Source organism: Pan paniscus, chromosome 9 (genome assembly GCF_029289425.2).
Source record: "Pan paniscus chromosome 9, NHGRI_mPanPan1-v2.0_pri, whole genome shotgun sequence".
Classification (NCBI taxonomy): Eukaryota; Metazoa; Chordata; class Mammalia; order Primates; family Hominidae; genus Pan; species Pan paniscus.
In genome coordinates, this window is record NC_073258.2 from 79,807,421 (window position 1) to 79,822,476 (window position 15,056).

The 15,056-nt window shown below is 46.1% G+C and overlaps 1 protein-coding gene across 4 annotated transcripts in view; it reads right to left on the bottom strand.

Moving 5' to 3' along the window:
* TENM4 (teneurin transmembrane protein 4) overlaps positions 1-15,056 on the bottom strand; it is a 3,002,963-nt gene that overhangs the window by 221,531 nt on the left and 2,766,376 nt on the right. For all 4 annotated transcript variants that reach the window (XM_063608694.1, XM_063608696.1, XM_063608693.1 and 1 more), the window contains 2 exons: positions 10,399-10,497; positions 8,945-9,180 (listed from right to left, as the gene is read on the bottom strand). In XM_063608694.1, coding sequence (XP_063464764.1) covers positions 8,945-9,180; positions 10,399-10,497 — 335 coding nt within the window. The remainder of the gene's footprint in view (positions 1-8,944; positions 9,181-10,398; positions 10,498-15,056) is intronic.

Below are 15,056 nucleotides of genomic sequence, written 5' to 3' on the forward strand. Positions count from 1 at the left end.
AGATTATTTTAGGTAATATCTGATTTTAAAGCCAGTAAATAAATCACTTCTTTACTATATTTCTCAAAAACAGTGCCTGAAACTACAGAGACAGAGAATAGATAGATGAGTGATTGCCAGAGGCTGAGAATGAGAGGGGGGTTGACTTCAAAGGGGCATGAGGGAACTTTTGGGGGTGATGGAATGGTTATGTGTTTTGACTGTGGTGGTGGTCATGTAACTCTACCAGTTTGTCAAAATTCATACAGTAGTACACTTAAAATGTGTTAATTTTCTGTATGTACATTATATCTCAATAAATCTGATATGAAGGAAGTGGCCTGGGCCTGGTGGCTGAGTGGGTGCAAAGGTAAGGGACAATGTCTGAGCAGTGGCTGGAGTTTCAATCCTAGTTAGGTCCCTAAGAGCACAGTCAGAGCCCTGTGCATGGCTAGGGAAAGGAATTATGACACAGGGGAAGACAGATGTCATCCCGCTGCCTTCCACACTCACTCTCTATCCTTTTTCACCCTGCTCTGTGCCCTGGGAGGCTGGTCCACATGGCCTGGATCAATGGTTCCCTTGAGCTGTGACTTCTGGTTGGGTTCCACCACCAGGAGGAGGTTGTCAGGGTGGGAAGAGAGTGAGGTGGAGATTTCCGTTCTCCGGCTCCCTCACCGCCATGCCTCTATTGAAGACCATACATCCATGTCAAGCAGCACTCTCAGCTGGCTACCTTCTCCAGGTTCTAGTAACCACTCCTTCCCCGTTGCCCCTTCATGCCCCTTCATGGTATCCTAGAACCATTAGCCAGGGGGTAGTACCATTCCTTGACACACTGCCCTCACTTTTGTACCTAGCTTCTTAAACTCTCCTCAAATTAAAAGCAAATGAATGATCAAATGACAAACCCCATAACCCGCTGCCTGAATACTTCCATTGCCAGGAAGGGCACTGTCAAACTCTTCTATCATGGGGAGGCTCTGCAAACTGGAAAACGTTCATTTTCTTCCCTCTTCAGCCCTGCAGAGCGAGTTGGTCCCTTCTCCCTTCGTCAGCATTTCAGACAACTGCAGAGAGCCATGCTGGTCTCCTAAGTCTTCCTTTTGGGGATCTGGAAGATATCTGTCTGTGGCCTGTTATAATGAGAACAATCTATATATATCTTGCTATTAGCAATTCCCACAGAGCAGCATGAAGGAATCGATCTTGGAGAGAGAAGGCATTAATGCAGGATCCTGTATCTTTATCACTTTTTCCTCCTTCTAAAAGACCAAGTTCAATCATCTCCATTTCCCATTCTTGGGGCTATAAAGTTAAATCTATGGCTCCTGTCCAAAAGGCCTGATGTGAAGTCAAAGAGAAAGGAGGGAAAATGAGCCTTATTGCACACAAATAACACCCAGGCCCAAGTGTAATAGGCTCACGCTAATGAGGCAACAGCATCTGAGATCCTGATATTGTATGAGCTGAGCCAGATGGAAATGAATGGGTGTTGGGAGGTGGATAAATTCACCCTGGCCTCTATCTGTAATTCTTTCTCTACACATCTCATGTCCATTTCACCTGTATCTTAGCCCCAGAACATAAAATACACAGTTCGGCCACCATGCTTTTGCCCATGCTGCTCTTCTGCCTAGAGTACCCTTGGCAGACTTAACCATTTTGCAAGGCCTCTTATTCAACCAAGTCTTAATTTAGCACAGGTACCTTGTGCCAGGCTTTGTGCTAGGGATTGAGTATGTGAAAGCAGAGAGTAAGACAAGAGGAGATGGGGGAGTGAACCTCCATTAAAAAGAAGGGAAGTCTAATATGTCTTCTAACTGAATTGCTACCATACTGAAGTCCAGTTTGTATGATGAAATGTCAGAGATATTGACAGTCTATACCACTCTACGCAAATTGCACTTAACGCTCAAGTTCACCTCTATCACCATTTCCTAGATAGCCTCAAGAACTGCATGACCCAGGGTCTTCCAGACCAAGAACTGCAATATTATTCCAACAAGCAAAGCTCTCTAATAGCTGCCTTTTGAAGAGCAGCAATTAAGCATTAAGCTTAGCAACATTCTCACTTATAAATTAAACTATCACCACTTCAAGCAAGGGTTCTGATTTTTTTTTTTGTACTCCACAATCAGTCCTTCTTGTGCAGTTGAAAAATGCAAATGCAACCTAATTTAAGAAAGGATCCCTCATTGCTATTACACAAATTGGAACGTTCCACTGTGGTTACCCAGGAGATGCAGAAGCCCACATCTGAGACTCCACCCTTTATGTCCTGGTGCAATTTCCTAGAGATATAGAAATATAGACTAGGAAGGACCTTACAGGACAATCCACTTGGGCCACACTGTGGGTGAGGTCCAAGGAGGGGTAACAACCATCTCCCAAGGCGACCAGCAAGGGACATCTCCTTTATCACATGCTCTGTGTTTTTCAACATCATCTCATTTAACCTGCACAACAGCCTTATGAAAGTAATACTATTATTCCTCCCACTTTGCAGATGAGGAAACCAAGGATCAAATGGCTAAACAGCTGGAGAGTGGCAGCGCTGAGATTTCTGCGGAGGTGGTCAGGCTCCAAATCCCATCCTCTTTCCTGATGAGAACCCCACGCTGCATTAGAGAAATCACAGAAAATGGCGCCACTGCCCTGCAGGGCAGACCTGGACCTGATGATACAGCAATCAGCAACCAGTGTCCTCTCAGGTCTTCATTTAAATGTAAAGCCGCTCCTCATTTTAGATTTATTAACAAGCCTTTTTCGTCTCCTATTCCAAAGGCCTACCTGGCAAGACAGGTGCTTGAAGAAACCTCAAGTTACTAATCTGAGGCTCTTCTGTAGCACGCAGTGTCTGCGTTTTACATACAGATTCAGAACACAAGGGAAGCTGTCAGTTTTATCTGCACAGAAGCAACAGTTAGTGAATCACAAATCAAGTTTTGTCCTAGTTAGAGAAATGATGTGAGCTGCTTTGCAGGTGACGATTCTTCTTGTGGCTGCATTGCTGGAACAGTGAGACATCCCTACAAATGTTTTCTGACAGGTCCCCCTGGTTGTTCTGTCAGCTGCCCTTGTGACTAACACAGGCCAGGAAGCCTGTTGGTGCTGCAGTGAGACAAGCCAGGTCCAAGTTCTCACTCAGGAGTAACTAATACTCTGTTACATGAGATGCTAATAATTCTAATAATACTTTTAACAACAGTAGTGTCTAACTTTTATTGAGTGCTCTGTGTCAGGGAGTGAGCTAGGTACTTCGTGTAAATTATCTTACAGAAATTTCACCCCAACCCTGTGAAGTAACCACTATTATAATCCTCATTTTACAGATAGGGCAACTGAGGCAGAGAGAGGTTGTGTAAACTCGCCAAATGTCACAAAGCTTGGAAGCAGCAGTGCTGAGATTTAAAAGCAGGCAGCCTAATTTCAGAACCTATGCTCTCAACCATCATGCTGCTCCTGGTTCCCTCTCCTATAAAATGGGACAGTCTTTCCAGCCACTTCCATAAGGAAAGTGAAAACCAAGGTTCAGAGAGGTTAAGCAAACTGCCCAAGTTTACACCGTCAGCAAGTGATACAGCCAGGGTCTGAAGTGAGATCTTTTGATTCTACATTGTCTATTCCAGCCCAGGGCCTATATAGCATAGTTGGCTGAAAGCACGGCCTTTGAAATCCCAAGTCTTGGTTGCATCCCAGCTATGTCATATACTGGCTATGTGACCCAGGCAAGTTGCAAACTTCTCTGAGCTTTAGTTTCCTTTTCTAGAAAATACAGAAAATCATACTCATCCCACAGAATTGTGGTGAGGGTCCAGAGAAATGATACACGTAATGGGCCTGGCCCAATACTAGGCACATAGCAAAAATTCAAAAAGCCAAATATTAAGATGGGAGAATTACAGCATACAGGTTAAAAGTGTGAGCTCAAAAGAGAAAATAATTCGAAAGCATCAGCTCAAGAGCTTGAGTGCCTGTGGTTGGGAGGATCATAGCCCTAACATTTACCATGCAACAGTGGGCAAGCTACTTAAGCTCATGGGGGCTCATTGTCCTCATCTGTCAATTGCGAATAATAACTCATGATTGTTAGGAGATTTCAGTGAGGAAACACAAGCAATGTGCTCAGAACAGAAGGGCACGTGGACAGCATACAATCAAAACTAACTGCTCTTTATGAATGATAAACAGCAGCCAAATGTGATTTTTACTACTCTATATCACACCTTTTTTGCTAAACATGTTTTAAAAACAATTAAATGCTATACAATAAAGCATTTAATTGCTTAACAATTGGCAGTACAAGCTTCAGGTTCTGACCTAAAACTAGCATTGCCCCTGTCGATATCATCTCATGTAACCTGCACAACAGCCCCCATTGTGTTCTGCCAACAGATTTCTCCAGAAAAGAAAAGACCCGGTATTCAAATGGAGACTAACAAGGACCTGAGAACTGTACTAGGAAGAACTGGTGAATAAAGCACTGTAAACTCATCCTCAGTGGCTGTCCTTCTGAATTGATGCCTTTGGAGACAAAAATACATATTTTCTCTCTGAAGAGAACCCACAGCTGTGTGAGGGTCCTCCCTGGATTCCCAGCTCAGGCCAGAGCAGCCAAGTAGCACTCCCAGGAGAGGAGGAGGTGGCCCATGGGCAAGCCTCTGGCTTCCGCAGTCTCTGTTGGTGGTAAGTGCTGACTCCAGTGTCTCTACTTTCTCATGAAAATACCTGTAAATGTATCTGTAATTGAAATGTCACTGGTGGCACAAGTTTCTGAAGACACTTTCTAACTAAGAAATGGAACATCAGCTGGGTGTGGTGCCGCATACCTGTAATCCCAGCCTGTTGGGAAGCTGAGGCAGGAAGATCATTTGAGGCCAGGAGTTTATGGCAGCTTGGGCAACATATTAGACCTCATCTCTACACACACACACAAATTTAAAAAGTAGCCAGGTGCAGTGAGGCACAACTGTAGTCCCGGCTGCTCGGGAGGCTGAGGTGGAAGGATCACTGGAGCCCAGGAGTTCAAGGCTGCAGTGAGCTATGACTGTGCCAGTGCACTCCAGCTTGGGTGACAGAGTGAGACCCCCATCTCTAAACAAACAAACAAACAAACAAACAAACAAACTAAATGTCAAACGAATCTGTCAGGATTACCAACCAGACATGACAGCCCTAGGCAGATAACAGCAAAAGAAAAATTATTTTCCACCCTCTGTGTCTGCCTCCCGCTCTGGTGGTTAGGTGACGCAATTCTTATCTGGAACCTGATAGGATGTAGAAAATAATTACAAATGAAAAGGTTATTCATAATTTTTAAATGAGTTAATTAGTAAACCCAGTCAGACTCACTCATTACAGTAATTAATAATTGATTATACTTGAAATTAAACACAATTTTTCATCAAAAATCTAATTAAATATCTGTGCTTTTGCCTGTTGATTAGATCGGTTGGTCTGCTGGAAAAGGGTCTTTGTTAGGGATATTTGTGCTCGGCTGAGACAATTAATTTGATTTTTAATAATTGATAGTTCCTTCCAAGTTAGTCGTCACAGCCTGTAATTATGGCCAAGCAACAAGATGCTTCTGCCTTGTCCTCAGCAGCTGCAGGAGAGCAAGCAATAAGGCTGCTACCCTCTAGCTTGTGAAGCAAGGGTGGGATGGCCTGCACACCTGCAACGCGTTCACCTGCGTTGGCTTATACCAAGCTCACAAGCATCCTTCTGAGGTATGGGTTGTGCCTATTTTCCAGATGAGTAAATCAGAACTCAGAAAGAGAAATGACTTTCCCAAGGGTGAGCAGCTGCTGCGTGGTAGAGCAGGGCCTGGAATCCAGGGCAGTCATGGTAGGTCTAAGCTCTTCCCCAACACCTTGCTGACTCTCCAGGAAACAAAGGGAATGCCCAGGCTTGCCTCTCTGGCTTGATCCTTGTATATGAGCCCTAGCATCCAGTCCAAGTATTTCGACACAGACACAATATTATCTGTGTAGAAATATCTGTGTTACTCTTGGCAAGGACACACTATCAGTGAACTGACCATTCCTGGCTCAAGACACAAATTCTGCAAAATTGACCTTCGATCCACCTCCTCTTCTCCACCTAAGTTGTCAGTGTTGTAATTGAAGCCATCAGCTTTTCCTGACTAGTTGACTGCAATAGTTTCCCAACAGGTAAGCTTCTACTCCTCCTTCCTCTACCCTTACCTTTCTAAAATAAAAATCTGTGTCCTATCACTGCTTAAAACTGTTCAGTGGTACCCCAGTTGCCCACCCAATAAGGTCCTCAACTTGTCCTCCAAGCTGATCTCCACAATCTGATGAAACACTTCTGTATTAGCTCCAACGGTGCACCCCACACTCCTCAAATGCTTCAAACACAGAAAACATCTTTGCTACCACATCATCCTCTTTCAAGTCTTTGAAAGCTCCCTTGCTTTGAAATACCCTTTCTGTATGTCTACTTCTGGCTAATGCCTACTTTAAAATTCAGCTCAAACATCACCTTTCCCAGGAAGCCTTCCCTACTCTTCTTGGCTGGGGTTGGGTATTCCCACAGCCCCTGAGCTCTGTGTAAATCAGTCACTGTTTCAGATTTGCCTGCTAACATAGCTATCTCTTCTTTTAAGCTACGAATACCTCAAGGGTAGTGACTATATATTTAACCCTGGCACTTAGCATAGAGCCTGGCTCAAAGCAGGTACTCCATATGGTTTGCTGAGTGAAAAATAAAATCCACAAAATTGTGGATTTGAAGACTGTCAATGTTGGAAGGAAAATTAAAGGTTACCCAGTGAAAACTCCCAGGCAGTGCTTGAATCTTATTCTAAGTGGTCCCTGAGCTCTATCTGTATCCTTCCTCAGACAGAGAGCTCACTAATTCCCACAGTTGCCCCTATCTTTAAATAGCTGAAGACTAATCATGTATTCTTATTAACTGGGAGAGAAAGAAGCCACGAGATGGAAAACAGGAGAGAGTTTGATTAATCATGTAAACACTTACTCTTTCTCACTGAATTAGGCTATATGATATAAACCTTAAGACTTCAACGCAAAACAAATGGATGTGTATAGCAGCAAACTACTCAAATTATGACTTATGACTGCCTGTCCAGAAGTCTACTCACTTATGAAAAATAATAATGTTAGTCAAAACCAAGAGCTGTGCCAGTGGTTGGTGGTGACATACTATTCATGGTGCCAAAAGAAACCTTCATGCCAAGTAATGGTACTGGAACTATACAACCCTCACTGGTAACCCACTCTATATCAATGATGCACCTCACAGAGCCTGGGTAGGCCTTGACCTCTCCCAGTTTGGCTGTTTCATTTATACAATGACCCATAGCAGGGATGGCAAATACTTGACACGTTATCAATATTCTCCATTTCTGTGACCATAACAGACATCACTAATCAATCACAGATAGTCTCTTACATTGAGCCTAAATATAGCCCCAGTATCTTCCTCAACACAGCATTCTAGGCAGCAGCAACTAAACAATCAGACAGAAGAAGAGATGACATGCATGCCACCTTGGCCTTGGAGCCATGAAATTGTCTAAGCCAATATTCAGAAGGGGAAAAGAGACCTGACATGCCAGAGGAGGCTTATTATAGCTTGAGATATTGAAGGGGACCTCCCTGTTTGCAGGACTATCATCTTCCTGATTACTTATTTTTATAAAATTCAAGAATCTTGAGTGGAATTGACCTTACAGCTTATGCCACTCAAACCCCATCCATGCTTGAACCACTTCTCTATCTCTTGAACATGTGATGGCCCATGTTGTATTAATCATTCTTAGTGACACCTCTTACTACTTCTCAAGACAGCCCCTGTTCAGCCACAGTGACTTTGCTAGTTACCAAGTTCTTTTTCACAGTGGGCAGCACTGTCTTTTTTGGCCTCTGCCAGTTAGTTCTATTTCTGTTTACTGGGCTTGTGCTGAAAAAGTCCCCTTTGCTTGCAGAATTATCTTAGAATTCCTTAGCATGGGTTCGAGGCCTTCTCAAGCTGGCCCAACCTACCTTAAGCCTTTGAATTACAGGAAAGGACCTCTAGGGTTAAGCCAATCTCCCTTCCAATGCCTTTACTAAGAGGCTGATTTATATAGAGGCAGCAGACGCTACACAACACCCACAGATCTCTTTGGATTAATATCTTTCCTGGGAAAAGACCAAAGCAAGGGGTCAGAAGTAGGAAGGGGTCAGACTGTGTTACAAATTCATCAGAAGACTGCACAGTGGGAGCCATCTGCTGTATCAAGGCAGAGGTCGGGAGGAGCTCCTTATATCTGTGTTTGCACCCAGGGTCAGGTGAGCACTGCTCCGTGTCTGTGTGCCCTCAGCCAGCGTTCTCTGCTCTCTGTGCTGGCTGGGACCTTCTGCTTCTCAGTGAGAATTTCCCTGGGTTCCTGACCATGGTTTAACTCTGGACCTTGGTTCCCACAATACCCTCAGACTGCCTTGCCAGACATCTACCTTCAGACCTGCTTTCCTGCCAGTTTCCCTCCAAGCCCAGGGTGCTCCACCTCCTTCCTGCTCCTCACTGCAGCCACACAGTCCCAACAGGAGAGGCTACCTGCTGTTCAGCCTCTCCAACTTGTCATTTAGTTGTATTGACTCAATCCATGACACTTATGCCATAGATCCCCATCTCAAAGGCTAGTCTTACTGAGCACTCACGCCTTAATACCAGGCACCCAACACACAAAAGGACAGATGCCCAGCTTCCTTCCTGATATAAGTGCAGAGGGATGGAGACGAAAGAGAGGAGGGCCCTGAAGAGCTGCCCTTGCAGTGTCAGGGGTGCAGACTGTCCAGAACTCCAGGGCTGCTTGGCTCACACTGCGTGCTTTGCCTGCCATGCTAGTAAGGAGCCTTCAGTGCCCACACGTGTCTTGGTTGCTGCCCTCTGGGCCAAAGGGGAGCAAGGGAAGCTGGGGTGAAGAGGTGCTTACCCACAAAGTATGCCAGCAGGATGACCAGAGTGGCTGAGATGACGATGGCGCTCAGGGCTGCGCACTTCCAGTTACAGTACTTGGAGGGCTTCTTGAGGTTAAAGGCCGGCCGGGCAAAGGTGCTGCGGGGTAGGGGTCGGGGCGGAGGAGAGTACACTGTGCTGGACGTCAGTGGGTACCCTGGTGATGTGGTGCAGAAGAGCGGGGAGGTGCCTCCAGGCTTGAAGAGGAAGTGCCTGCAGATGGAGAGCAGCAAGAGGGTGTCAGGGGCTGCCCAGAGACCAGGCACCCAGACAAACCTGGAGGCCAGAGTCGGCAGTAGAAGAAGCATGCAGAGGAGCCTGGATAGAGAGAGTCACCACAGAGACCTGGGAAAGGACAGGAACAAGGAGAGCTACGGACTAGACCATGGAACAGGGCACACAGAGACACGTTTCCACTGAACACGGATGGGACAGCCCTACCCATGGGAAAACCCACCCAAGGCACGGCAGAAGGTGTTAACCAACTCAACAGAAGGCTGGCACTGAGATCCTTTTCCTGGGAACGGATGGGGCTGGGATACTGTTTCTTGGGGAATATACTTCCTATTCTCTAAAATTATTACAGTAGCTTGGAAAGTATCTAAAATCCTGTTGTGTCCCCTGGAGATAATGAGACTTAAAATTGTTCTTCTCCCTCCAATGCTTCTGTTGCCGGTGTATCTCAACTGAGGATTGGAATACCCTTCTTTTTAAAGGGGGTTTTATTGGTGTTGAAGCCAAGAAACCACCACTAAGTTATGCCATGGCCATTAGTCCCCTAGTGGCTGTCACACAGCCAATGGCAGCAAATGCCTTCAAAGCACTCTGTCCAGAAGCCAGACTGCTGCCTCCCAAGCCCAAGGTGAAAGCTGTGTGGGGGGACAGACAGGCAACTGCACCCTACAGCCTAGTCATGAGGGCAGTGGGGTATGGTCAAAGCACATGGTTGTAACCAAACTAGGTGTCAGGAGCTCCTCCACAGCTTGGCTTTAACCATGGCCATGGGAGGACTTGCACACAGCCTGGGAAATGGAGTGCGCTGGTTGCACTGTATCCCCCAGAAGCCTTAGGGCAAACCCACCCCTATTGGGGTACAAGGTGCCTCAGGTCACAGAATACACACTCAGGGCCAGAGTCCATACAATACAGGGCCTGTGCTGCATTAAAAATGCTATGTGAGATGGTTTTTGGAATGGCAACAGCAGCCAGTGAGATGCCAAGAGCTGCATATTAACAAGACTGCTGTTAATATGCTGGGGGATAGGGTATTCCAAGGATAAACTGTTCCAAGTTGAACATGGACTTGGTGATGAGCATGCCACATGGATCACCTCCCCCAGAAGATCCCAGGGAAAGGTCTCAGGGTCTGCATGCAAGTGCAGGAGCCACAAGGAGAGCACACACAGAGAGGAGAATGGGGATGTCACCTACCCGTCACTGTAAGCCCCATCATGGCGGGAGGTGCCGAGAATGTCCATCTCAATGAGGTTGTCCTGCAATGTCCCTAGGAATGGCTGCTTGCCTAGGTTTCTATGCACACATGGAGACACGAATGAAGCAATGAGTCATGCATTGATGAAGGGGGATAGTAGAGAAACACACAAAGTGGCTGTTTGGTGCAGCTGTGTGCGTAAGACCAGCGGGACACGGTTTCCAGGCAATGGGTCAGTGTGCAAGCCACATGTGCAAGGGGTCCACCTGGCACAGAGCATCCAGAGAGAATACTGTCTATACAAAAACAAGGTTTGGCAGTTGTGTGCATCAAATCACAGTTCTCACTGAAGAGGACTGACATGTGTCCGGGACTGAGCTAGGTATGCTACATCCAGCCTCTCAAATCTTCAAAATGGCTATGTGAGGAAGGCAATGTAATCCTCATTCTACAGGTGAGGAAACTGAGATGTGGAGAGGTAATGGGTCTTGCCAAGGTCACCAGCTAGCAAAGTTCAAAGCAGGAATTAGAGCTCAGGTTCCAAAGCCTGTGCTCTCTCTCTCTAATTGAGGCTGCTTACATCAGCTTAAACAGTGGCTAGAGACACTCATTTGGCTAGTCCAAAGAAAAAAAAAAGTTAGCATTTTTGGCCATTGTCTTCTAAAGCCATGGTTCTCCAACTTTCTGGAGAGCTGAGCATTGCTGAGGCCCATCCCTAGAGATTCTGTCAGCAGGTCGGGTGGGGCCTGAGGATCTGTATTTCTCCCAGGCCCCCAGGTTAATGCTGACCATGGTCAGAGGATCATCGTCCTTTAGCGGTGCAGGGACCTGGGTGATGACTGGTTAGCAAGGATGGAGCTCCACCGAAGACAAAAGAGGATGCTCTTTGTTCCCCAAGTGCATAGCATTTTGTGACTTTACCTATTTCTAACCCAGAATGAAGACAGACATACTTGCCCTTTTTGGTCTCAACCAGGTCTGCTGAGTGACATGATTCACACTCAAGTAGGCTGGAGCCTGTCTCCTGATCTTTTCAGGACAGCTATCACCTCACTTTCAGACTCTGTGGTGAATCATTTGTAACAATCCAGTGGTGGCTTCAGCCTGTTGCATGCACCCAAGAAAGGAACTGACTGCAGAAAGCCAACTTTGGACCCAGCCCTGCCAAGGACCTTCTTTCTGACTTTGACCAGGTCTTAGAGCCAGTATTCCCAAATTCAAGACCCTTTTATGCCACTCTCTTCCTGTGCAACTTTGGGTATAACCCTTAACCTTTCTTTATCTTACGTTCTTCATGTAAAAAGGGATTACAGTACTGAGCTCACAAGGTTGTTATATGGATCGGCTGAGATAATGGTGGAAGAAGTATTAAGGGCTATACAAATATTATAGGAGTACTAATGCTAAGTATAATAGTTACTACCTACCCTATATCTACCGCATATTATTTATTGTTCCAGAAGCTCTGCAACTATCTAATTTAAATTTTATTCCTCACAATAACCCTACAAAGTCAGTACCGTCATCTCTATTTTGTAGACTGGCAAAGCAAAGCTTGTAGAAGCAACTTTTCTAAGGCCGTATCATAAACAAGTGGAGAGCCAAGCTGGAGCCTGGGGTTATCTGACCCCAGAACTCAGGCTCTCTCCACTTTATAACCCTGTCTCTCTCTGCACAGCTTTGTGGCTACTGCCCCTGGTCAGCCTCAAAGACCCAAACGAGGAGGGGCTGTAAGTACTATCTGGAAATCCCCTTTCGTTAACATCCCTTGGGACAGTGGAAGCATATGGCAACACTATTTGCAGGTAGAGTGCTGAGTATGCAGTGGTGGTGGGGACCTCCTCTTTTGGTGAGTCGTGAAGCACTGTCTGGGCCAGCGGCCTGGGTGGCAGTCTGTTCTGCTGGTGTGCAAGCCCCTAAAGTCTTCCCCAGTGCCTGGGAGGAGCTTCAGAGGTGTGGACATCCCTCAGAGTGGCTCTATTTCCATCACCAGGCAGATAACCCTGCTGATGGGAGGCCTGGTGGCCCAATGGGAGGCATACAGGCCCTGAAGCCAGACAGATCTAGGTTCAGGTCCCATAATCATCATTCACTGGCCCTGGGCAGGTGACCCAATCTCTCTAAGCATCCACAGAAGGGGATAATTGTTCATTTTACAAAACCCAAAGTGTAATTTGAATCATATCACTTCTCTGCTCTCAACCCTCCAATGGCTTCATAAGCATTTTAGAATAAACCATAGTCCTTACCAGGGCCCACAAGCTCCTGTAAGATCTGGCCTGTAGTACTTCTCAAGCCTCATTTTCTATGCTACAGGTACACTGGTCTCCTTGCTGTTTCTTAAACAAGCTAAACCTTGGCTTTCCTCTGCCTCCCTCAACTATCTTTATGAATCAGAACCCTCCTGAAAATATCTTCATGGAATATAACCTCCTTCCTCCCCTCCTCAACTATTAGCTTCTTACCCTAACTAAAATAGCTCCCAGCCCACTCTTCCCAATCACTCCCTGGCCCCTTGTACTGATTTTTCATGACAGGACTTCACATAAACACACACACACACACACACACACACACACACACACACACACACACACACACTCCTCTCTCTCTTTCTCTCTCTCTCTTTCTGATGAAAAACAAAGCAATACCGGAGCAAGGGGCCAGGAAGTGATTAGGAAGTGATAAACACACACACACATATCCAATATATATATGCTTATCTGATTATTGTGCTTTTTCCTAATGCATTTTAAGTTCCACAAGGCAGAAGTCTTATCTGTCTTGTTCACTGCTATGTGCCCAGAGCCTAGAGGAATATGTGGTACATGGTAGCAGGCACTCAATAAATATGTGCTGAATACTGCTGAATTCAGGATACACAAAGGGAAGCATGCCCGACATACAGCAGGCACATAGTCAGTGCTTCATTGAAGATGGCAGCAGACGGCATTCTGATTGTTTCCTCCATCCCTGCATTTCAGGAGGGAACTGTCCACTCTCTGTACAGCATGAGCAGGTCCAAGGAAGAACTCCTGCTGCCCCCCGGGACCTGAGGCTGGCTGCATGGCATGCTCCCTAGAAGACCTGGGAGTCTGGCTTGAGTCAGAAGGCTCAGATCCCATTTTAAGATACAGAGTCAAATTTATACCTTAAAACCATCAGAAATAAACAAAAAAACACATTCAGAGAAAAAGACATAAAGGATAAAGATCAAAATGTTAGCAGTTAAGGATTTTCAAGTGACTGGAAAAACAGTGATTCTTATTTTAACTTTTACAATTTAAAAAGAAACAGTTATTTTTTAAAAAAGAGAGACTGGACAATTATCTTCTAAAAGTACAGCTCTGTTAGGAGAGGGGAAGAGGTGATGCAACAGAGTAAAGGATTTCTAGAGTAAGAGGGTGCCCCAGTCTCCTGAAAGAGCTTCCACACTCATGCTCATGTGCATATTAATTATTTAGATCTCTCTGGAATTTGGAGAGACATGAGCACTTGCTGAAAATGTTGGCTATTGGCCAGGTGCAGTGGCTCACACTTGTAATCCCAGCACTTTGGGAGGCTGAGGCAGGTGGATGGCTTGAGTGCAGGAGTTTGACACCAGCCTGGGCAACATGGCAAAATCCCATCTCTAGAAAAAAATTCAAAAACTAGCCAGGCATGGTGCCATGTGCCTGTAGTACCAGCTACTGGGGAGGCTGAGGTGGGAGGATCACCTGAACCCGGGGAGGCTGAGGCTGCCATAAGCCTCTGCACTCCAGTCCGGTCCAACGAGACTCGGCCTTAAAAAAAAAAAAGAGGAAGAAAATTCTGGCTATTCAGAATGCTACTACTGCCTTGAAATAGTCTTGTTCTGCTGGGCGTGGTGGCTCACGCCTGTAATCCCAGCACTTTGGGAGGCCAAGGCAGGTGGATCATGAGATCAGGAGATCGAGACCATCCTGGCTAACACGGTGAAACCCTGTCTCTTACAAAAAAATTAGCTAGGCATGGTGGCGGGTGCCTGTAACCCCAGCTACTCAGGAGGCTGAGGCAGGAGAATCGCTTGGACCTGGGAGGCAGAGGTTGCAGTGAGCCGGCGATTATGCCACTGCATTCCAGCCTGGGCGACAGAGTGAGACTCCGTTTCCAAAAAAAAAAAAAAAGAAAAAACGAAATAGTCTTGTTCTGTACTTTTAAACTTAGTTCTGGGTCAAATTACTTGGTGTCATTTGATTGATGAGGAAACTGAGGCCCAGAGAGACATGTGCCCTGCCCTCATACCCATACCATAGCAAGTCAGTGGCAGAGCTGAAACTAAAACCCAGGCACCCTGACTTCCAGTTAAAGGAACCTCCCCTCAAATCTCCTATCCACCCACTCCCCAAAACTCTAGGTGTCTAGTTCTTCTGAGAAACAAATGCCCACCTTTCTTGATGGGGACCCTAAGCTGCGGAGCCCACCTTGGGTCACAGTCATGCAGGGTCTCCTGCTCACTGCTGCTGAGAGCTCAAGTGTGGGCACCTGATTCATTTGACCCTCACACTGGTGGGTGCTATTACCTCATTTTACAGATATGGAAACTAAGGCCCAGAAAGGTTAAGTGCCCAGCATACAGGAAACATTAGGTGAAGATGGGATTTAAACCAGATCTCTCTGACCTCACAGCCCTGAGCTG